This window comes from Phyllobates terribilis, unplaced genomic scaffold (assembly GCF_046119375.1).
Source record: "Phyllobates terribilis strain yellow unplaced genomic scaffold, ASM4611937v1 Scaffold_13__5_contigs__length_258822181, whole genome shotgun sequence".
NCBI classification, from domain to species: Eukaryota; Metazoa; Chordata; class Amphibia; order Anura; family Dendrobatidae; genus Phyllobates; species Phyllobates terribilis.
The window spans coordinates 123,666,599-123,690,793 of NW_027362773.1; the positions used below are offsets into that span (position 1 = coordinate 123,666,599).

General features: G+C 45.4%; 1 protein-coding gene across 3 annotated transcripts in view; it reads left to right on the forward strand.

Annotated features, from left to right (window-relative positions):
• Positions 1–24,195, forward strand: part of PPP2R5B (protein phosphatase 2 regulatory subunit B'beta) — an 82,211-nt gene that overhangs the window by 11,620 nt on the left and 46,396 nt on the right. For all 3 annotated transcript variants that reach the window (XM_073658595.1, XM_073658594.1, XM_073658596.1), the window contains exon 3: positions 19,043–19,239. In XM_073658595.1, coding sequence (XP_073514696.1) covers positions 19,043–19,239 — 197 coding nt within the window. The remainder of the gene's footprint in view (positions 1–19,042; positions 19,240–24,195) is intronic.

The following is a 24,195-nucleotide window of genomic DNA, read 5'->3' on the forward strand; positions in this document are numbered from 1 at the left end:
AGCCGACAATAAAGTGAAAAAAAATGGGAGAAGAGGATAAATTCCAGCACCGAAGGAAAAAAAAATATTAGTGGTTATAAAATTCCATTTTATTGGCGAAAATTAAAAAAGTACAGTGAAAAAATAAATAAAAGGAGGAGAAAGGCATATAACCTTGCATGTTTTGGACTATAGAGAGTCCTAATTCATATAATAATTAATAATGGACTCGCTGTAGTCCAAAATGCATAAGGTTATATGGGTGTCTCCTCCTTTTATGAAGTAAGCTTCGCCAATAAAATGGAATTTTTTACCACTAATATTTTTATCCTTCGGTGCTGGAGATTATCACCCCTCTCTTCACCCCCTTTTTTCACATTAAAAAAGGGTCATTTCTAAAAAAAACTAGTGCAAAGAAAAACTTCTCATTGGTTCATACACTTCAACGATACACATTTGTACATATGAAGCATTACTGGAATGTATGTGTCTGATGTCGCAGGGTTTGTATATACTGTATGCATTTCACATAGCATGTATCCACGCTCCATCTTTGTATCATACAAAGAGTCAAACATTTACTACAAACTAAAAAAGGCAATAAGATAATAAACTTTATTACTTATTTCACCTTTTGGGAGGTTTCCTAATGTTTTATGATAATTATATACTGTATTATATAATACATGCTATTACATATTGAGTCTAAAATATCAGGCCTTTGTCTTGCTTATGAAGCTAATTGTCAATGTAATGGTTAAACCCATGATTAGGAGTCCTAAGGGAGTTTTCTTGGACTTCACTATTGATGACTTATCCTTACAATATATTATCGATGTTTGATCAATGGAGGCCTGGCTCTTGGGACGAAATTGAAAAATCTATTGAGTGGAACTGAGCTGCAGCACCAGATACAGGGCAAAAGTGCTTGTATAGACAGTGAATGGGAACACGTACTGTATTTTAAGGATAGGATGTCAATATTTAAAGGGCTATTCTCCAATTGATAGGTGAATATGACCACTGGGACCCCCCATCAATCCCAAAAACTGGGGCTCTGAGAAGCCACACGTGAAAGAAGAGGTGGTCCATCATGTCCACTGCCGCTCCAATCATTCTTATGGAAGTGCCAAAGACCAGCCAAGTGCAATGCTCAGCTATCGCTAGTGGTCCCATTAAGAATGAACCACCGCTCCATTACCACAGGCCAAGTTCTTAGGATTGGTGGGAGTCCCTGTGATCCCAAAGGTATCCACTTTCCAATGTATAGGGGATAACTTCCAAACTTGAGAATATCCTTTAAATCTAAGAGACCCGTCATAAGTCTGTCGCTGGTCTGATTTATGTATACATTATTAGTATCGACAAAATAATCAGTAATAGTGTAGGATTGTGTCTACTCTTTCCAATAGTATCAGTGATAGAGCTTACAAAATCTAGGGTTTCCTTGATGGCCATCACAGAGCCAAACTGTTAGGCTCACCTGGTGAGGTGAATCCTCCAAGCCCAAGGTCCAGGTGGACACACAGGCGTTGGTGCAGCAGACGATAGAGGCTTGCAGGACACAGATAGCAGCGGTACTGGGAGTCGTAGGCAGACAGGTAACTCAAACTAAAAGTCTTAATACCAAGACACTGGTGTTTGCCCTGATGAGCCTTATGTAGATCCAGGAAGATGATCAAAGCCCAACATGGAGCACAACCGAGTTTAGCAGACCGGGATGAGGGAAGCAAAGTTCGGATCCGGGACAGGTGTCTAACATAAATGGCATCTTATGGTTGATATATCAATAAGCCATTGACTAAAGTGAAAAAAGTAGCAATTGCAACAGAAGGAAAAGAAAGTAGAAAGATGGGAAAATGAGTGGTGGTGTTAGTGTTAGGAAGGGATGTATAAAGAGTGGGTGTATAGGTGGATCTCTGAACTTTCCTGGAGTCCATGACTTTGGCTTAGGTAACGAGAGGGGCAGTCAAAACGTCAGTGTGAATTAAATCACAATACTCAGTAGTTGGCATTCCAACCAGTTTTGTAAAAAATTTTGTAGGTATCAGAAATGGATGAAGCAAAATCTTCCTTATGTTTGACCTTATTAGTCGAAAGAGAAACTGAGGGGGAAAATTAGTATTTTTACACAACAAAGGAATGCATGTCCGAGCCGCCATCATAAAAAGCAAAAGAGGAATCACTTATATGTCGCAATTATAAACCAAGAATAGTGCAGGGCTCAAATCAGACCAGGATTCTGTGATTTTATGAATTACCAGTTGAGCTTCCTTCCAAAAGGAGGAGTGGAATGGGCATGATGAGAAGATGTGTAGAAAGGGGGCCTCGTCCCCTCTGCACCTCCAACACCTAGTGTCAATGTCAGGCATGAGGACATGTATCTAGGATGGTATTCTGCACCAGTATATAAGTAACATTTTGGAAACATGAGTTGATGGGGGGATTTGTTTGCTTCCATAAATATACGTTTATTGTTCTTCTGTAAGTCTAAAGCCAAATTCCGCCTATCTGTCACATGGGCACTGTTCATGGTCACTGGGCAGCTCCAAAAATGGCTACCACGAAGAGACTTTGCGCTAGCTACTAAGTTTTCCAGAATCCAGGGTTTGCCCTGGCCTTAACCCTTTAACTCCTATACAGGGATCTGGACTTACAGAGGGGTCCCTGGGCTAGGGGCTTGGAATCAGTTGTTGTTCGGTGGCGCATGCTGGCAAGAACAATAGGTAGCCTGGTCAGGTCCAGAAGGTACAAAATTGTCAGGCAGTAAAAACGTGTATAAACTAGCCAAGGTCAGGGAACATGATAAATCAGGATAAAACAGGTGCACAAACACAGGTAAAACCAGGTGGCACAAACATTGACTGGCCGTGGAAACTGGCTCTCAGGGGTTTATATAATGAACAGCCCCACCCAGTGCTGACTGTATGAAGAAACCCAAACCAACAGGATTAACTCCCAAGCTTCTGGACTGGACAGAGCTGTGAGTCCCAGAAATAAAATAGGAATGGTCCCGCGGCCAAAGCAGAAACTGGTACAGATGTTACGCTATCATTGCAGAATATACAACGGTGGTGATTGGTCTGTTGTGACTATGTTGTGGATAGGGTATGAAAGATGGAAACAATATCCATGCAAAGTGGCATCCATACTTTGTGCTTTAATTGAGAGAATAGGAGAATTACGTCAATTCTGCATCCAAAATTGTGAGGACATGTGACATCTATCTTCCCTGATTTTCCCATATACACAAGAATTCTGCTCAACTGTGAAGACATTTTTATTCAATAAGGGAAAGGAAAAAGTCTGTTCCCAGGCACTTGTTACAACTGCAAATCTTATGGCAGGTTTGTTGAAATCCAATGTGTCCTACCCTCTTCTCCCCAGCATCTGTTGTTGGGTTGGTCAGGAGGAGTCCCATATGCAAGACCTTGCCCTGTTGGGAAATTGGGGATCTCTTGACAGCCATTTGGAAGACCGTGGTGGCTATTAGACTCGTAGAAACATCTTACAACTTCATCTTTTCCCGCTAATCACTTTAGTTTGCCGAATGGCAACGTGTTCTATGATAATGAAAAATGTTGAAATGGTTGTACAGAACCGAGATTTTACTCATGTTTTAGAAAATTTTGTAACTAAGATCTTCTTTGCCAACAGTAATTTGCTTTTCCTGCATAATGGAAATTAGGTCTCTAACCTTCTAGGCCATCGCAGAGTAATAAATGGACATGCATTCATTTGGCTTGGTCACTATCCTTAAATGCTTTCTGAATGGATATTTATTGCGAATGATGACTTTGAGCCTGGTTAATGCCATCATTATGTATGGTGTAATGGATCGCTGATTTTATCTCTTAATTATAAATACATACGTTTCCAGCTTGTCATGTGACTTTATATTTAAGGGCAAAATGGGTTAACTGCTGTAGGGATCATTCACACAGTGGAGAAAAGAAAGGAATGGTGGAATTTTGCATATTCGTTTATCTTCCATTACTGAAGTACTGAATTATTTATGTCACCACAAAATGGATTTAAAAGTGAGAGAAGCTGCACCTATTGAAAAAGTGGGGAGTACCCATCCCGCCAGGCTCAGAGCCTTCCCCAAAAATATGACAATGGCTTTCAAGAGCCTGGGTCCAGAATTATTATCCGGGTCTTTGTGGACTGTTATCGAGAAGTGACATCATGATTTATCCTGAAGTGATGACATCAAAGTTACTCGGAGCCTATAATTGCAGCTGGGTGTTCCTATAGGGAAAAAGCCTTCCATCCATGGAAGATGGTTAGCAAAATAATAACTGACGCTATCATTGTAGGACAGAGGAGTAAACCGTAATCTTTAACTCAGCTTATTGACTTGCCATAGTGATGATCGATGCTTGTTATTTGCCTGTGTAAAATAGCTGCAGAGATGTATGCCACATATGCCCTTCCATCTAAAATGCCAACAAATACCAAGCATCAAAATCCAGCATTAATATCCTGTGTGTTTAGTGACATTCTATTGTTGGCATCTTTAAAATTCCAAATTGTCATTCAGTTCACGCTGAATTTCAAATGTGCTCCATTAGGTTAGGGCTACACAGGGACTTAGCCACAACACAGGTCCCACAGCCAAAGATCCCTATATGTTGCTGAAAAACTAATGATTGGGGTCGCACTGGAACCCACTACGGTACCACAACCACGGCAAGTAAGTCGCAAATAATCCAACCGGGTCCAATGTTTTTGCATCTAATACAGAGATCAGCATTCAGAGAATTGTTAGATCTGCAGCAGATAAAACCAGTATTTTTACTAAAACTGCAATAAGCAGCCCCGAAAGTGATCATAGAATTATAGATTTGATACATCACTGGAATCAGGGTCTCTACCCCTACATCATGCTGCTCTCAGATGGGGTAGCAAAAATATGGTGGCAGATTCCCTTAAAACTGTTTGGCTAAAAAGAGAATTTATTACTGCCAGAATTTAATTTTATTTTACAACCTGGGCTTTTTTCTGGGTTGTAGTACCTTATATGTTATATTGGCTCTAACAACCTTCCTTGTGTTCCACTGTTGCTTATAATCATATTGATTATTGGAATTAATTTATAGCCTAAAAAATTTGTAGCATCAGATAATTACATATGTCCTTTGTACACTCTGATTAGCCTCTGTTTTAATATACCGGTAAATTTATGAGATGAGCAAGAGACATCTGACACAATGTGATCCTGGTGTCCAACCTCCACCACCTCCTGAGGTGCATAAAATAGAAACTTCTCCACATCACTGAAATAAAGTGTGAACATTTCCCTAAATGTGCAACCACTAACCTAGAAATGTACCAGTGCTGTATATTTAATAATGCAGTGTGAAGCCGCATTCACTCAGTTCACATTGTGTGCTCCTTATGGGCATATCAGTAGCGTTCATTGAGCAGCGGATTTTGCCTCTATATTCTGCCGGTGAATAATTCTGACATGAAATCCTCACATTCATGACCTCAGCGCAGCTACAGACTACTTCCAAGTTGTACTAAGATTTTATACAACACCCATTGACTTCTATGGGGCCCTAGTGTATCGAGGCTTGGTTTAATATGTAGGTTTTATATGTCAGCTTTCTTACACATCCAATAGAAATAAATCATAGAGACAATGGTGTAACTAGCGTTCCATGGGCCCTGGTGCAAAATTTGGACCTGAGGTACCACCTCCATGTTGGTTAGATATATGGATCTTTGTAGTATTCCAGATACTATAAAGACATATGTGCTCACCCGACAATGAAATAATGTCCTCATCCAGGCACCTTCCTGCAATACTGTCCCTAATCCTGGGCCCCTTCTGATATAATGTCTCCTGTGCTGGGCCCCTTTCTGATATAATTTCCTCCATCCTATAACAATGTCCCCCAAACTGGTATACTGGGCCTCAGCCTGGTATAATGATTTCCATTCTGGTATAATGTCCCCCATCCTGGGCCCCTTCCTGGTATAATGTCTCCTGTACTGGGCCCCTTCCTGATATAATGTCCCCCATCCTATAACAATGTCCACCAACCTGGTATACTGTGCCTCATCCTGGGCCTCTTCCTGGTATAATGACTTCCATCCTGATATAATGTCCCCCATCCTGGGCCCCTTTCATGTATAATGTCCCCCATCCTGGGCCCCTTCCTGGTATAATGTCTCCTGTACTGGGCCCCTTCCTAATATAATGTCCCCCATCCTATAACAATGTACCCCTTCCTGGTATACTGTGCCTCATTCTGGGCCTCTTCCTTAAATAATGACTTCCATTGTGGTATAATGTCCCCCATCCTGGGCCCCTTCCACGTATAATGTCCCATCCTGGGCCAACTCCTGATATAATGTCCATTCTGCCGCTATTTTCCAATACATTAAAAAAAGAAAAAATCTTCTTACCGTCCTCTGCTTGTACTTTTGGTGCGCTATATGGCAGCACACTAAGTTTTTCTTCTCTGCAGTAAATAGCCATAGGGGACCCGGTGGCATGGTACAGGCTCCTGACTCAATTAGTCAGGCATTTAAGAGAGATTAGTTTGAGGTTTGTGAGGGCACTAACTGTGAAAAAACACATCTTCTTGTGTTGCTAATAAGAAATCTAAGTTTGTTGAGAAAAGTATGTCTTTCCATTTTTACTTGGCTCAAAATACTGCACCATTCTGTGCTGTATGTAGATAACCTTTCTCCATTATTTTGTCAGCATATTCATTTAAAAGCGTGTCATCAGATTTCACAACTCAAACTGCACATATAATTAAATAGATATTTTAGACCTGATGAGGCTGGTGTACTTACTGTGAACATTTATGCCAGAATGGCTATATAATCATAATCCTGAAGTCAGAATCCAGCTAAAGCTGAACTCAAAAAGTGAGCATGGAAACTTTTAAAAGGGATTTTCAGCCATTCTCAAATAGATTTCAAGTGTAAGTACACTGCCCTTGACGCACCCCTGGGCCTGTGTCGCACAGCGTTGCGCATGCAGGAGCTTACCCGGAGCCGGATCTGTTGAGGGTTGTAGTCTCGTGGCGGTGACCCGGTCCGTGCCCAGGGAGTCAGACTAAGTGGCGTTGTACTAGCGGTAGATGTTGGACGACTACGCCACCCGTTGAATGCAGCGAAGGAGCTGCCGCTGCAGGGCAGACCGCTGAGGCCGGTGGTAGGATTGTGCAGCGTGATAGTATCACCCCCAACGGGAGGGGTATGGCCTCAGGGCAGCCGACGTGGATGATGGGGGTAGCAGGAATCACTCAGAGACGATGCGGTGTAGTTCAGGGTCTTTACTGGTGATAAAGATAGACCCTCCCGGAGTACTGGCTAGCGATCGGGGCCTGGTCAGTCCTTGAGCAGATGGGATCTCCCCTGGCCAGGCGGAGTTGTAGGCCTCCCAAACTGACTGTACTCTTCTGGCTACCTTGCTAGAGGCGGGTATAAGTAGCCCACGTCCCTGAGTGTACCGTGTGGTGCTCACCCGTATGGCCGGTGACTCGGGGCCTTCTAGTGGCGTCCGCTCCACGACGGCGGTGCTGGTCCCACGCGTGTGACCGTGCCTTCGGGTTTCTTGGCCAGAGGACCTGAAATCCCCTGCCGGGCGGTTTCTGCTGCTGGGTAAAGATTAGTCCCCACAGCCTCGGACTCCGGGTCCAGTGATAGCTTCTCAGTCAGGGCGAGCTCTGCAGCTGCCAGCCCCTGACTCCTTATAGCACTGCTCCCACAGAGCTCCTGACGTTCTTTTCCTATATCTGCTTCTCTTCTCTGTCTCTACTTCTTCTCTACTCCCTAACCCTGCCTCAGCCCTAGGTTTATATAGGGGAAGTTCTTCCCCTCCCAGGACTGGGCAGGAGGTGTGGCATGCATAGGATCCCTGACCAAGAGACCTCCCACCTGCTCTCAGACATAACATTGCTGTTACCGTGGAAACCAGACCCCTGGGGTGCCACATTCCCCCCTAGTGAAATTTAGTACTCCGGGACTAAACATATTTTTTTTTTTTTAGAAAAACATAACAAGGTATAACCAATTATAATACAATAAGAAAAAACACATAAAGATGGTTACGGCGTGTCCGCAACCGGGTGCAATTTTGAAGAAAAGCAAGGTGTCCATTTCACCAAAACAGGGAGACGTAACCAGGTAGGGGTCTGTCCTGCCCCGAGTCCTTAACAGTCTTTAGTCCATTCCTAGGTTACGCTCCAACCAATTGTACAAGGATTCCCGGTAAATCCACCAAGGACTCCTAAAAATAACTAGAAACACATAATTATTTACAAGTAACAGACAGGTGACCACAAATAAAACAATTTAAACACTTCAAATCCTCCAACGTGCGGGTAACTGGCCTCTAGTGGCCCTAGTGGACCTACGGAGCTGACTGTCTGGCCCTGAACTACAGGGTGTAGGAGCTGTCAAGGGTAAACTGGGCAGCTGTCTTCGGGCTCTTTGGCTCACTAGGGGTACGGCAGGCTTACTATGAGCAGAGGGTTGATCCTCCTGTTCTGCTGGTGTGGAGTCTGCTGCCTCCTGGACCGGCTGCTCTTCCAGCTCTACTTGTTGCTCCGTAGGCACTTGGGATGCTGGTTGGAGGAACGTGAGGACGGGTACCACAACTGCACCATTGACTTGAGTCCAGGACCGAGGGAAGTCTCCGAGCACAGTACTAACCATATCTTCCCTTTCCTCTACGGGTCGAGGGTCTTCTTGCTCTCCTTCTGGGTTCCGTAGCTGTTCGGGACACTTCTTCAGGTGATCCCGGGATACAATGGCTGTGGTTTCCCCTCCGTCTTTACTGATGGTACAAACCTTCGGGTTGTCGTGGCTTGAGGGCAGTACGGTGTACGGGTCCTTCTCCCACTGGTCGTCCAACTTGTGGAGCCGTCTCTTCCTCTTCAAGACCTGCTCTCCGGGTACCAGGGGAACAGCGGGAGCATACTGGTTGTAAGTTTTCTCTTGTCTTTCCCTAGCGAGACAGAGACTTCGCTCCACGCTCTCCTGTACTTTCCGGTACTGCTGCTGCCTCTCTGTGTCCCAGTCTGCTTCCGGTGAAGTGTCCTCGGGTGTCAGGACTCCCATCTCCAGGTCAACAGGTAGCTTACCAGGCCTTGCCCTCATTAGGTAAGCCGGGGTACAGTTGGTGGAACCTACAGGGATGTAGTTGTATAGGTCCACCAGGTCGGGCAGCTTCTCAGGCCACAGACTGCGTTCTTCCAGGGGCAACGTTTTCAGAAGATCCATTACCACCTGGTTCATTTTCTCACAAAGTCCATTAGTTTGCGGATGATAGGGTGTCGTCCTTATCTTCCGGCAGCCATACAGATTGCAGAATTCCTGGAAGACCTCCGCTTCAAAGGCAGGTCCCTGGTCCGTCAGCACTTGGTCCGGGTACCCGTGTGGACGGCAGAAGTGCTGCTGGAAGGCTCTAGCTGCTGTTTGAGCTGTTAAGTCCTTAACGGGGACGACAACCAAGAACCGGGAGTAATGATCCACAATGGTTAACGCGTAGACGTAGCCACTTCTGCTTGGGGTCAGTTTTACATGATCCAAGGCTACCAGTTCCAACGGCTGCTTGGTGACGATGGACTGAAGGGGGGTCTTCTGGCTGGCACGGTCCTTCCTTCTTAGGTTGCACGGGCCACAGTCTCTGCACCACCTCTCGATGGTTCCCCTCATGCCTACCCAGTGGAACCGCCCGCGCAGCAGGAACTCCAGCTTCTTCCATCCGAAGTGTCCAGCCCCGTCGTGGTATGCCTCCATCACCATGGCTGCGTCTCTTCGTGGCACCACTACTTGCCAGATTAGTTCATGCGTCCGGGAGTTAACCATTCTGCGGCACAACTTCCCCTTGTAAAGGAACAGTCGACTCTTCTCAGCCCACAGTTGTTTGGCTTCCTCCGGAGCGTCTGGGTCAAGGCGAGCCTCTGGCCGAGTCAGCATCTCCTTCACCAGTCGGACGGCAGGGTCACTGTCTTGCGTTTCCTCCCAGTTGTAGTGAGGCAAGGGGTTAAACGTAGCGGCTTGCTTACTCCTTACCCGATGGGAATACTGGATAATCCCATGACGGTGGAACGCGGGGAGTTCGACTTCTTCCAGTCCCTCTGGATCTTCCCCTACGTCCGGTAGGTTTGGCATCCTGGACAGGGCGTCCGCGTTGGTATTGGAGCGTCCTGCCCGGTATTTGATTGTGAACTCGTAGTTGGACAGACGGGCCATCCATCTCTGCTCTAAGGCACCGAGTCTTGCCGTGTCCAGGTGTGTCAACGGGTTGTTATCCGTGTACACGGTGAACCGGGAAGAAGCGAGGTAGTGCTTAAAGCGTTCGGTGACTGCCCACACCACTGCCAGGAACTCTAGCTTAAATGAGCTGTAATTTTCAGGGTTTCTTTCGGTGGGTCGCAGTTTTCGACTGGCGTAAGCGATTACTCGTTCTTTCCCCTGCTGGATCTGGGACAGTACGGCTCCTAGCCCGATGTTACTTGCGTCGGTGTAGAGGATAAAGGGCTGGCTGTAATCAGGGTACGCCAGGATTTCATCCCCCGTGAGGGCCATCTTCAGCTGGCGGAAGGACTCTTCTTCTAACTTCTCCCATTTGAAGGGCGGCTTCTGGTTCTTGGCCTTCCGGGACTGGCCTATCAGGAGGTCCTGCATAGGAGCTGCCTTTTTGGTGAAACCGGGGATGAATCTGCGGTAATAGCCTACCAACCCGAGGAACTGCCGCACTTCCTTTACACTGGAGGGACTTGGCCATTCCTTAATTGCGGTGATCTTATCAGGGTCGGGAGCCACTCCGTCAGCGCTCACCACGTGTCCCAGGTACTGCACCTTTGGTTTTAGGAGGTGACACTTGGAGGGTTTTACCTTTAGGCCGTAGTTTGCCAGAGCTTCGAACACTTCCGCCAGGTGTTTCAGGTGGTCCTCATAAGTCTTGGAATATACGATGACATCGTCCAGGTACAACAGGACCGTCTCGAAGTTTTTGTGGCCCAGACAGCACTCCATTAATCGTTGAAAGGTTCCTGGTGCGTTACAGAGTCCGAACGGCATGCAGGTAAACTCGCTAAGTCCCATCGGGGTGGTGAATGCGGTCTTCTCCTGGTCCGCCTCTGCTACAGGAACCTGCCAGTACCCACTAGTGAGATCCAAGGTAGAGAAGAAGTTAGCAGATCTTAAAGCAGCCAAAGACTCCTCTATCCTTGGTAAGGGGTACGCATCCTTGTGTGTGATACGGTTGATTTTCCGGTAATCTACACACATCCTCATGGTGTTGTCTTTCTTTTTGACTAAGACTAGTGGAGCTGCCCAGGGGCTACAGCTATCCCTGATCACCCCAGCCTCCTTCATGTCCCTAAGCATCCCCTTGGCGTGTTGGTAGTGTGCAGGGGGTACGGGTCGATACCTCTCTTTTATGGGAAGATGGTCTCCCGTGGGGATGCGGTGTTCTACCCCCTTGACTCGCCCGAAGTCTAACGGGTGTTTACTAAACACTCTCTCGTACTCTTTAACCACCCGATAGACTCCCTGTCTCTGGTGTGAGGGAGTGGAGTCAGTACCCAAATGTAGTTGCTGAAACCAGTCCTCCATTGTTTCCTTAGAGCCGTTACTTTCCTCCGGGGAAGATGGAGGCAAGGGTTCTACGGACTGTATGGAATTTTGATTGATGGTATACAATTTGGCTAGCGTGGCATACCGGGGCAGGTACACTTCCCTCTTCCCGATATTTATTATGCGAACGGGCACCCTCCCATGGCGTACATTGACCACCCCCCGTGCTGTCAAAATGGTGGGCCTACTGTCTGAGTAAACTGGTTCTACCATTGCCTGGTAATCTCTACCTCTCAGACCAATAGCTGCCCGGCACCAAATCATCATTTCACTTTTTGGGGGCATGGCAATAGGGAAAGGGTCACACATTCTTACGCTACCAATCTCACCACCGGAGAGTTCTATCTGTTGCCGTCGCATCAGTGCCCGGATCTCTTTCTGGAGCACTCGCTGCTGGCCGGAGCTGGCGGTCTTGGCAACCTGCTGTAAAAGGAAAATCACCTCTGCAAGACAATTTTCAATTACATTAGTTCCTAGAGTTATCTTTGGGTGACTCTCGTGCTTGTCAATGTCTACAATGATCAGTCCCTGTGCCGCCAGTTCAACTCTACCGATTTTAATGGTCACCTCTTTAAATCCAATCTGCGGCACGGGCTGACCATTGCTGGCGATGATACTCAAATCGTCGTCAGGGTAGCGGGTGATATCCGAGTCATTCCAGTACTGCTTGAAGAGCACGTACGGGATAGTGGTAACCTGTGACCCGGTGTCCAGTAGGGCACTCATAGGGATGCCATCCAGTACCACAGGCAAGACTGGACGTCCTCCCACATATTTGTCGCGCCAGTTCGACGGGCCTGATGATCTTTTTCCTGGGGTTTGGCCCTCTACCCCAGGTTGTGCCAGTTTAAAGGACAGTACCTTGCCATATGTCCGGGTTGATTGCAGCGGCGGCAGATGGGTTGTCCGTCCTCGTTGTATCGGTCTCTGGGTCTTCCTCTGGCCGGTGGGGTCCTCCTTGGTCGACGCCACGGGATGTCCTCCGGTCCGGATGCCAGCTGGATCTTCCCTGGAGTGGAAACCTGTAAAGACTGCACAGTTCGGGTTAGCGCGGCAACGCTTTTAGCTAGCTCTTGGACCTGATGGTGCAGGTCTGGAGCCGGGTCATTGTTCAAAGCCTGCGCATCAGCTCCCACAGGCCCTGCCGACAAGGGCGCCGCCTCCTGGTGGTAAGTGGTAGTGGGGCGTCTGTGGGTCACAACGCCACCTGGTGCCGGTTCTCGGAGCACCCGGATGGCTCTGTCCTTGAACTGTGCAAATCCCAGATGAGGGTCCTGTAAGGCCATTGCCCGTAACTGGGTTCGGTGGGCATTGCAATATAAACCCTCTATAAATTGTTCAGTCAACAGCCTGTCCTCGTCTCCCACGCCGTCAGGGTCGGTCTGCTTAATAGCTCTCAGGGCCTCTTGTAGGTTCAGGGCATAGTCCCTTATACTCTCGTGTGCTCGCTGCTTGCACCCGTAGAATCTAAGCTTGATCTCGGCTGAGGTGCGGGTATCAAAGGTGTCCCTCAGCCGGGTTAGTATCCCTGCAACAGTCCTCCCCCCAGGTGGCCAGGACTTTACCTCCCTTTGGGCTGCCCCGGTTAATTGGGCCACCAGGATGCTCACTTTTTGCTCTTCTGTGAGGGGATACACCTGGAAGAGGCTATCCAGCTTTTCTCTAAAGTCATGCAGGGTATGTGACTCCCCTGAGTACTGGGGTAGCCAGGCCGCTCCCGGGATATAGGGCATGGTGAAAGGCATGACTGCAGCAGCGGTGGCGCTGGCGGGGGTTGAGGCAGTGAAGCTCTCCTCCGTATCCGACATCTTCCTCCCCCCTAGTGGACCGTGGCCTACCTTGCGATGATCCTCTTCTGTAGGCCGCAGCTCCGCAGTGGATCGTCAGGGTTGAGGACCTTCCGTCGCGCTCCTGTGACGTCGGCGTCTGCTGGGCTCCTTCCAGGACCTTACGCAACGTCCGGACGTGAGGCGGGGCTTCAGTTCTCGCGCGCTTTCGGAGTCCACGCCCCTCTTCTTCCCGCGCGGCGTCTTCAAGATGGCGTCCAACGGCGGGAAAACTCCACGGATGGCGGGAAGAAGGCAGAAGATGGCGCCGGATGGCGGGAAAACTTCGCGGATGGCGGGAAGAAGGTAGAAGATGGCGCCGGATGGCGGGAAACCTCCACGGATGGCGGGAATCTTCACCACTGGTAAGTTTGAACAGTCTTTTTCAGGCACGCAGTACCCGGTGGTTGCGGGCACGAAATCCTGCCGACTACGCCAAAAGTTGACGCACCCCTGGGCCTGTGTCGCACAGCGTTGCGCATGCAGGAGCTTACCCGGAGCCGGATCTGTTGAGGGTTGTAGTCTCGTGGCGGTGACCCGGTCCGTGCCCAGGGAGTCAGACTAAGTGGCGTTGTACTAGCGGTAGATGTTGGACGACTACGCCACCCGTTGAATGCAGCGAAGGAGCTGCCGCTGCAGGGCAGACCGCTGAGGCCGGTGGTAGGATTGTGCAGCGTGATAGTATCACCCCCAACGGGAGGGGTATGGCCTCAGGGCAGCCGACGTGGATGATGGGGGTAGCAGGAATCACTCAGAGACGATGCGGTGTAGTTCAGGGTCTTTACTGGTGATAAAGATAGACCCTCCCGGAGTACTGGCTAGCGATCGGGGCCTGGTCAGTCCTTGAGCAGATGGGATCTCCCCTGGCCAGGCGGAGTTGTAGGCCTCCCAAACTGACTGTACTCTTCTGGCTACCTTGCTAGAGGCGGGTATAAGTAGCCCACGTCCCTGAGTGTACCGTGTGGTGCTCACCCGTATGGCCGGTGACTCGGGGCCTTCTAGTGGCGTCCGCTCCACGACGGCGGTGCTGGTCCCACGCGTGTGACCGTGCCTTCGGGTTTCTTGGCCAGAGGACCTGAAATCCCCTGCCGGGCGGTTTCTGCTGCTGGGTAAAGATTAGTCCCCACAGCCTCGGACTCCGGGTCCGGTGATAGCTTCTCAGTCAGGGCGAGCTCTGCAGCTGCCAGCCCCTGACTCCTTATAGCACTGCTCCTACAGAGCTCCTGATGTTCTTTTCCTATATCTGCTTCTCTTCTCTGTCTCTACTTCTTCTCTACTCCCTAACCCTGCCTCAGCCCTAGGTTTATATAGGGGAAGTTCTTCCCCTCCCAGGACTGGGCAGGAGGTGTGGCATGCATAGGATCCCTGACCAAGAGACCTCCCACCTGCTCTCAGACATAACATTGCTGTTACCGTGGAAACCAGACCCCTGGGGTGCCACACCCTCATCAGGTCTAATAGATGCATTTAATAATGTTTACTGATTGTGTTGTAAAATGTGGTGACAGATTCACATTTTGTACCCACTGTTCCGCATAGCCAGCACGATATTACACGGAAAGCAAAGATGTATGCAACCTGGTACTTGATTATCATATATTCATATATTCTGGCATATCGAATAATCATAGATAACTGTATACATGGAGGGGAATTTTTAAAGTCAGATTTGCTGGTTATTGTGTTGCTTTTCTTTGTGTCTGCCTTTATCAAAGTGTCACATCTTTAGATATAACACTTATGCCTAGATCTGTTTTTTTCACTTTTTACGCCATTTTCCCCTTCGGAAGTGAGAATTGTGAGTTTTTAAAAAGTTCCGATTCCTAAATCTGGCTTAGACCTATTTACCACCTAGCGAATGGAGCCTATATTCCCACCCACTTTTTTTTTTTTTTAGGTGAAAGTGGCATAAATATGTAAAATTCTGAAAATAAACAACAGTTGTGACTCTTTGACACTATAAAACTGGTGCAGAAGCCTTAGGAAGGCCATGAACACCCAAAATACATATTAGAATAGAATCTGCTTTTCATTTTGTTCTCAATTATTGGATGCCAGATTGAAAGAATTTCACTGTGTATAAAAGTTACAGTACATTTCAGTTTTCGGTACAGTGTAATAAAGTTCTCTGCTTTCAATTAAAAGGGTTGTCCACTCCCTAAAAATGTTATAAATATATAAAAAACCTTACATACTGATTTATTTCTCAGTGTCCACCAATCTCCTAATGACCACCATGATTCCGGGTCCCAGTAACTCCTCTCCCAGCGCTTTGTTTGACATATGTGTTGGAACATGATCTCATGTTGATTGGCTCATTTTAATGGCTGAGCCAGCCCCCTTCTTTGTCTATGTATTTTCTATGGCAGAGAAGAGGCTGGCTTAGCTATTGAAAAGAGCCCATCAGTATGCATATTCACACACGGCACTGGTCAAGTTGGTGACGCACGAAGCGTGTGTTAGGCTCTGTGCCCACGATGCAGAAATGCTCCAGATTTTTTCCTGAGCGTTTCTGTATCTCCCTGGCAGAAAAAACGCATGCGGATTGTACATGCGGATTGTACATGCGGATTGTACATGTGTTTTTCCTGGCAGGGACATGCGGATGTGAAGCGTTCTTCACATGTATTTCCGCATGCCGGTTGTCAAGCGCTTTCCAAGCGATTTTAGCATCACCTGGAAAGTGCTTGTCAACTTGGTCACACTATATAAATCCATGCAACCGGCATGGATTTATATAGTGTGACCGAAAGAATGGTAAAAAATAAAGAAATAAATCTATACTTACCTTCTGATGGCCCCCGGTGTCTTTATTCGATCCGTCCTGGCTTACCGGCAGCTTGCGGTACACTGAAGGACCTGCCGTCACATGACTAAATGCCGTCAGCGCAGGTCCTTCAGTCCACCGCAATCTGCCGGAAAGTGAAGACCAGCACACCGGGGGGCCATCAGAAGGTAAATATAATATTTATTTTTTATTTTATTCTTTTTTTACTGGTACTATGGTACCTGGGTCCGGAGGAGAGTCTCCTGTCCGCCACACCCGGGTACCATCCGCACATTGAAACGCATGGATTCTGCATGTACAGATGCAGGGATGCGGATTCCATGCGTTCCAATGCAAGTCAATGGCGGCGAAAACGCAACGCTTCCGCAAAATAATTGGTAGTGCTGCGTTTTTTCCCGCAATGATAATCCGCAGCGGAAATTTCCGCAGGATGTGCACAACACATGCGGATTATCATTGGGGAACATGGCAGGCCTTCTACCATGCGTTTTTTAAGCGTTTCTGCAGCATTTTTGCTGCTGCGGAAACGCTTAAAAAACGCATCGTGGGCACACAGCCTTAGAGTGCAGCATCCAGGACCGACTCCATTAGCTGAAAATCAGGGCACCTTGGAAAATAAAAGTATATTTTGTAAGGCTAAGTGCAGATTTTCTCCATCCGAGAAAATCGGTCCGATTATGATAATCAGACTCTAATCTGAGAAATAAATAAAAAAAACGTTTCTCCAGCTTCTCAGTTATGTCAGTCCATAAAAATCGGACTGCACTCTGATGTCATCCGAGCGGGGTCTGAGTTTTTTCATGGACCCATAGACATGAATGGGCGAGTACTATCTGATTCTCAATGGCAAATAGTGTGTGCATGCTACAATTTTTTTTTTCATAGGACCACTTGGTAGGAGGAAAAAATCTGACAAGTGCACGGCCCCAGAGAATTACATGGGTACGAGTGTTATCCATCAAATCCACGTACAGCACTCGTCTGATTAAAAAAGTCATCTGCACGAACCCTAATTGTTATATATTTAGAGTAGCAAAAGAACTGAACATATTTTAAGTGGACTACCACCTAAACCTGTATAAATTATATTTTAGGCAGTTTCTTTATGCTACTGTACCCATAATATCACTAAGCAATTATACCCCTTTAAAAGTCCTTAGTTTTAAATGCTTGATGTTATTTTAGATTTCGGAATATTCAGCACAACCAGAAAAAAAATATGAAAACTGTATTTAAATAGTTGTAAGGAGTCATGGGGGTGGAGCCTCTCTCCTGAACAGTCACAAGGGCTGATCCATCTCCTGGTTGGGCATATGATCACAAGCCACCACCAACTGTGTCCGGTGTATCTGCAAATGAAGGCAAAGTCAGTATACCTCACTTTACTGTAGAGGCGCAGTAACATGTCCACATGTTAGGGTCAAAATGTATAATTGCTGGGGATCCCACCACAAATATCCCCCACTGATCACTAGAACCGGGGTCCCGAGCCCTCGTTTTGGAGGAGTTTGAATGGAGCTGTGTGAATGCCTGTGTCCTTTAAATGTCTATGAGACTCCTAAAACAGCTTAGTACATTGTTGACCGTTCTCTTTAGGGTATATTCATACCATCTTTTTCAGGAGTTCAGAAGACGCTTTAAGAATCGATCCTTTTCTCTGGAGTTTTGTAAACCTGATGTGGGTTTTTTTGGGCATTTTTTTTAGATCGTTTGTTGCTTTTTCAATTATTTTTTGCACCAGAGAGTTTTTTATTACATTTTTTGCTGCAATTTTGGCATCTTTCCGGACTTTTTTTTAATCCGTAAAATAAAAATGCTAGTGTTTTTTGAAGCAAGAATGCAGATAAAATGCTCAAAAAGATGTCCAGGAGTCTTTAACAATTCCATTGACTTCTATTGTAAAGTATTGAGCGCCTTTCTAGAGGAAAATGCTTGAAGAATGTGCATGTTGCTTTTTTTAAATGCTTGGTGTCTTTACCAGTCTAGAACGGTTAAAAGACACTCAAAAGCCTGAACTTACATAAATGCAAATAAAAGAAAGCCCTCCTCCTCTCATCAAAATTTGTCTCCTCTTAATATAGTGCAATCATCATATTACATAACACTGTGTATTTACAATTGCTCATTTTGCTTTTCTACCCAGATAATTCTCCTCTTTTCTCTGCTCTATGTAGAATCAGGAAGTCTCTTTTCCCTACATGAATTAATCCCCTCTGACCCAAGTGCTCCCTCCTCCCCATGCCAGGGACTTTTGCAGTGATCACTTATGACTTGTGCAGAGAAAATTGATCTCCTGTTTCTACATAGAGCTAGTCAGTTTTTAATCACGATATCGTAGACCTAATGGAAAAGAGAAGAATTATCTGGGTAGAAAGACAAAATGAGCAATTGTAAGTACACAGTGCTATATAATATGATGATTGCAGTATATTAAGAGGATGAAAACTTTGGTGGGAGGAGGAGGAGTGCTTCTTTAATTGCACCATTTTTTTGATCGTTTTGTTAGCATTTTTTTAGCAGACCCACTGAAAAGGCAGCGGAAAATAACGCAACGTAAATGTACCCCTCGGCCCCACAACTGTATTTTTTTCTTGTTATTTAATATCATTTTTTTTATTTAGTTATATAGTACAGCTGCTTTATTATTAGCAAAATAATCCAATATGAGACAAAAGGTGAAAAAAACGTAGCATATCCGACCTTCAATATTCCAACCACCTGCTTCCATTTAACTATGAGTTTGCCTGGGAGCAATTTTGCTTTGGTTTTTTGACGGCAGAACCTCTTTGAAGCGTCTTAAGCGCCATTGACTCTTTCTTTCTCCTTCGCTTTGCAGATGCTCCCGTGTCTGAGCTCCATGACTTGTTCTGTAAGAAGCTGCAGCAATGCTCAGTTATCTTCCATTTTATGGACTGTGTGGCCGACCTGAAAGGCAAGGAGATCAAGAGGGCGGCCTTGAACGAGCTGGTGGAGTGCATTGCTACAAACAGAGGAGTGCTCATAGAACCTGTTTATCCGGAGATCATTAAAATGGTGAGTAATTCGCAAGGGAATATTGGGAAATTGATTATTATTCTACTTAATAATAACGACTCTGTAAATCATTCTGCTGACAGTTCTGTAACGTCTAATGACAGCTTTGTATACAAAATAATGAGGGAAGATCTGGATTAACAGATTAACTAAACTACTCCGCAACTGAGTTACCCTGTAATTTAATATGTCCTGACAAATTAGTTTTATGGGCCTAGTACTAGCTTATATACTGTTATCTGCATATTTAAAATACAAGTTGTATCATATCAGATAATGTAGAATTAATTGTAAAAGTAGATTTACAGGTTTGCTCATCAGGGACATTAAAGGGAATCTTGTCAGCAGATTTTTATTTTTTCTATGTAATCTGAGAGCAGTATAATGTTGTGTAACAGACCCTGATTCAAGGGATGTGTCACTTACTGGGCTGCTTGGTGCAGTTTTGATACAATCCCTGTTTTCTCTTCTGTAGATGTTGCACAAATCTGAATGCTGAGCTGTGTATGACAGCACCCACAACACTGATTGGCAGCTTCCAGTATACACTGTACCTTGTTAGGAAGCTGCCAATCAGTGTAGGGGGCGGGGTTACACAGATTAACTGGACTGCTGTGCACGTGAGACCTAGTCCTGTAGTGATAATCTCCTGCTGATAAAACACTGATCTGATTTTATTGAAACTACAACACTGCTTGATAAGTGACCCATCGCTGAAATCAAGTTCTCTGGCCCTGCATGATGCTGCTTTCAGTTTAAAAAGCAAAACCTGTTGACAGATTCACTTTAATTAAAACCACTGTACATTCATTAAATAAATCCTATACCTTGACTGAATAACCATACAGTGATTGAATTATGCCATCACACATTTTGCTTTTTTTTGTTCTCCATCAGGCTCAGAGCATAATGAAGGCTAGTCTAAATCTGAGCCCAGACTACTAGATTCTGATGCTTGAGAATCAGAGACAAATAAATGCATCAGTTTCATGAAGCTTTCAGTGTAAATGAGAGTTGTGTAACAAGTTTATTGTCACGGGGACACCGTGACAGAGAGGGGTCAAGAGATTGCGGTGTCTGGTTACACGAACTCCTATACTTATTAGAACTGCTTCACCATCCCATTAAACAGTGCAGGCTTTCCTTGCTGTCATGTCAGGGGTTAATCAGTTCAGTTGATCTCCTGGAACTCTCCATCCTGAATTGTCTCAGCTGTTCTGTGTTGGCCATTCCCCTCTGGTATATATGTTTGCCGCTGGCACTTGGGAGCTGCCGGTGATAGTTTTACTTCCTGGTTTGGAGGTGAAGGAGAAAGTTCAGTGTTTGGAGTTGGCGGTTGGAGCGTTTTTCTGCGTGGAGATGGTTTGCGTGTTTTTCCTTATCCTCTCACATTTGGTTTCCTCTTCCTATTCCTCTTGTTTCCCACTCCGTTGTTTTGTGAGTGTATTTGTATGATTGTAGTTTTCTTTTATCTTTGTCTGTTAACCCTGTCTTTCTTGTGAGTGTTTTCCTATACACTTCAGCCCCTCACCTCCCTAGATGGGGGAGGGATAAGAAAAAGGTAAGTTAGAAGCATAGATAGGTACAGTTATATGAAAAAGTTTGGGCACCCCTATTAATCTTTAGCTTAATGTTTTATAAAAATTGGTGTTTTTGCAACAGCTATTTCAGATTGATATATGTAATAACTGTTGGACACAGTAATGTTTCTGCCTTGAAATGAGGTTTATTGTACTAACAGAAAATGTGCAATCTGCATTCAAACAAAATTTGACAGGTGCATAAGTATGGGCACCTCACCAGAAAAGTGACATTAATATTTAGTAGATCCTCCTTTTGCAAAAATAACAGCCTCTAGTCGCTTCCTGTAACTTTTAATAAGTTCCTGGATCCTGGATGAAGGTATTTTTGACCATTCCTCTTTACAAAACAATTCCAGTTCAGTTAAGTTTGATGGTCGCCGAGCATGGACAGCCCTCTTCAAATGATCCCACAGATGTTCAATGATATTCAGGTCTGGGGACTGGGATGGCCATTCCAGAACATTGTAATTGTTCCTCTGCATGAATGCCTGAGTAGATTTGGAGTGGTGTTTTGGATCATTGTCTTGCTGAAAGATCCATCCCCTGCATGACTTCAACTTTATCACTGATTCTTGAACATTATTGTCAAGAATCTGCTGATACTGAGTGGAATCCATGCGTCCCTCAACTTCAACAAGATTCCCGGTGCCGGCATTGGCCACACAGCCCCAAAGCATGATGGAACCTCCACCAAATTTTACTGTGGGTAGCAAGTGTTTTTCTTGGAATGCTGTGTTTTTTTGCCGCCATGCATAACGCCTTTTCGTATGACCAAACAACTCAATCTTGGTTTCATCAGTCCACAGAACCTTCTTCCAAAAAGAAATTGGCTTCTCCAAATGTGCTTTTGCATACCTCAGCCGACTCTGTTTGTGGCGTGCTTGCAGAAATGGCTTCTTTCGCATCACTCTCCCATACAGCTTCTTCTTGTGCAAAGTGCGTTGTATAGTTGACCGATGCACAGTGACACCATCTGCAGCAAGTTGATGCTGCAGCTCTCTGGAGGTGGTCTGAGGATTGTCCTTGACTGATCTCACCATTCTTCTTCTCTGCCTTTCTGATGTTTTTCTTGGCCTGCCACTTCTGGCCTTAACAAGAACTGTCCCTGTGTTCTTCCATTTCCTTACTATGTTCCTCACAGTGGAAACTGACAGGTTAAATCTCTGAGACAGCTTTTTGTATCCTTCCCCTGAACAACTATGTTGAATAATCTTTGTTTTCAGATCATTTGACAGTTGCTTGGAGGAGCCCATGATGCCACTCTTCAGAGGAGATTCAAACAGGATAACAACTTGCAAGTGGCCACTTTAAGTAGCTTTTCTCATGATTGCATACACCTGGCTATGAAGTTCAAAGCTCAATAAGGTTACAAAACCAAAAAAAGTGCTTTAGTAAGTCAGTAAAAAGTAGGTAGGAGTATTTAAAACAAGAAAATGATAAGGGTGCCCATACTTATGCACCTGTCAAATTTTGTTTGAATGCAGATTGCACATTTTCTGTTAGTACAATAAACCTCATTTCAAGGCAGAAACATTACTGTGTCCAACAGTTATTACATATATCAAAATGAAATAGCTGTTGCAAAAACACCAATTTTAAGAAAACATTAAGCTTAAGATTAATAGGGGTGCCCAAACTTTTTCATATAACTGTACGAGAACCCGGCTTCTCCTCCTTCAGGAGTAATCCAGGGGACATGGATAGACTAGGTCGCCCCTAGTTTGAGGGACTGAGTAGGTGCCCACAGTCCCTTGTCACTACATGACATTTATATTCATTCATATTTAGGGGTGAAGTTGTATCTGTTTTATTGTTTTATTTTTTTTTGTGTGTCTATAGGTTATTTCTATTATACAGAGCAGGATTATTCAAGTGAATGGGAATTAAAGGGGTTGAAAACAAGTTATCTTCTATCCACAGAATAGGTGATAACTTGCTGATTGGTGGATGTTCTACTGCTGGGACCCACACTGACAGATTGGGGAACTTTAATCCCGGTTACAAGATGATGCAGCAGGTTGGACACTCGACCGCTACTCCATTTATTCCGTATCAGGCTGCCGAGAAAAGCTGAGAGCAGCGCTCTCCAGTAGAGATGAGCGTTGTTCTACTCGAACTGTTCGCCAATCTCAAATTCGAGCTGTTTTGGGCGGTGTTCGAGCCGGTCGGCGAACACGAACAATTTGAGAAAAATTCGGCTGTTCGAGGTTATGTTCGATAACTGTTCGTGCACCAAAATCATAACTGGATTTTTTCTCAGTAATGATGAAAATTAATGTTAATACGCAGTTTGAGTGTACAGCGGGGCGGGGGGAGGGGCAGGGGATGGATCTCTGCAGGAATAATGAAGATCTCCATTTTTTTTTCTCTTTCCCGCATTTACAGTGGGGAGGTGCAATCTGTCAGCCTATCAGCAGCGCACACACGGAGCGAAGTGCTTTTTTTCACACAAGCAAGGGCATGTGTGATTGGCAGTGTATGTCACATGTCCTTGCCCTATAAGACCAAGCCATTTTCCCCGTCGCCACCATTTTCTCACTGCTGCAGCTGCGTGTTAGACGGCACCGCTGTTGCTGTGTGCGCTATACCTTGTTAATTTCAAGCCAATTTTCGCACAAATATACAGATAGCTTGGGAGTAGGGAATAGTTGTGATTGCAGTCCTTTTAAGGACTAGGTTACAGCATTTCCTACGACTTTTATCAGGCAGGTCTGTGCTCTTAAATAGATAGATTGTGGGAGTAAAGACTAATTGTAATTGGAGTCCTTTTCAGGACTAGGTTACATCAGTTCCTATCAGTTTTTGCCAGGCAGGTCTGTGCCAGTGCTGTGCAAGTTTTTTTCACAGCATTTGGCTGAATCTAGCAAAGCTAATCCTTTTTGGCCTATTGCAGAGTGTGTTAGTCAGTGGAGTAGCCTATCTGTGTTGCAAGATATACCACCTGTGTATAGAATACCAATTTTTTTACTGCACCTAGTGAAGTAAAATCTTTTGGTCATAGCATCATTCTATTAGTCCATCTATACTGACCTCCATCAGGTTGCAAACTGAATATAATTTTTTTCTGCATCTAGCTCTGAAAAAATATTTGGGCTTCTAGCAGTGTGTGGGACTTGGTCTATTAGTCCATCTATACTGACCTCCATCAGGTTGCAAATTAAAAATAATTTTTTTCTTCATTTAGCTCTGAAAAAATATTTGGGCTTCTAGCAGCGTGTGGGACTTGTTCTATTAGTCCATCTATACTGACCTCCATCAGGTTGCAAATTAAAAATATTTTTTTTCTGCATCTAGCTCTGAAAAAATATTTGGGCTTCTAGCGATGTGTGGGACTTGGTCTATTAGTCCATCTATACTGACCTCCATCAGGTTG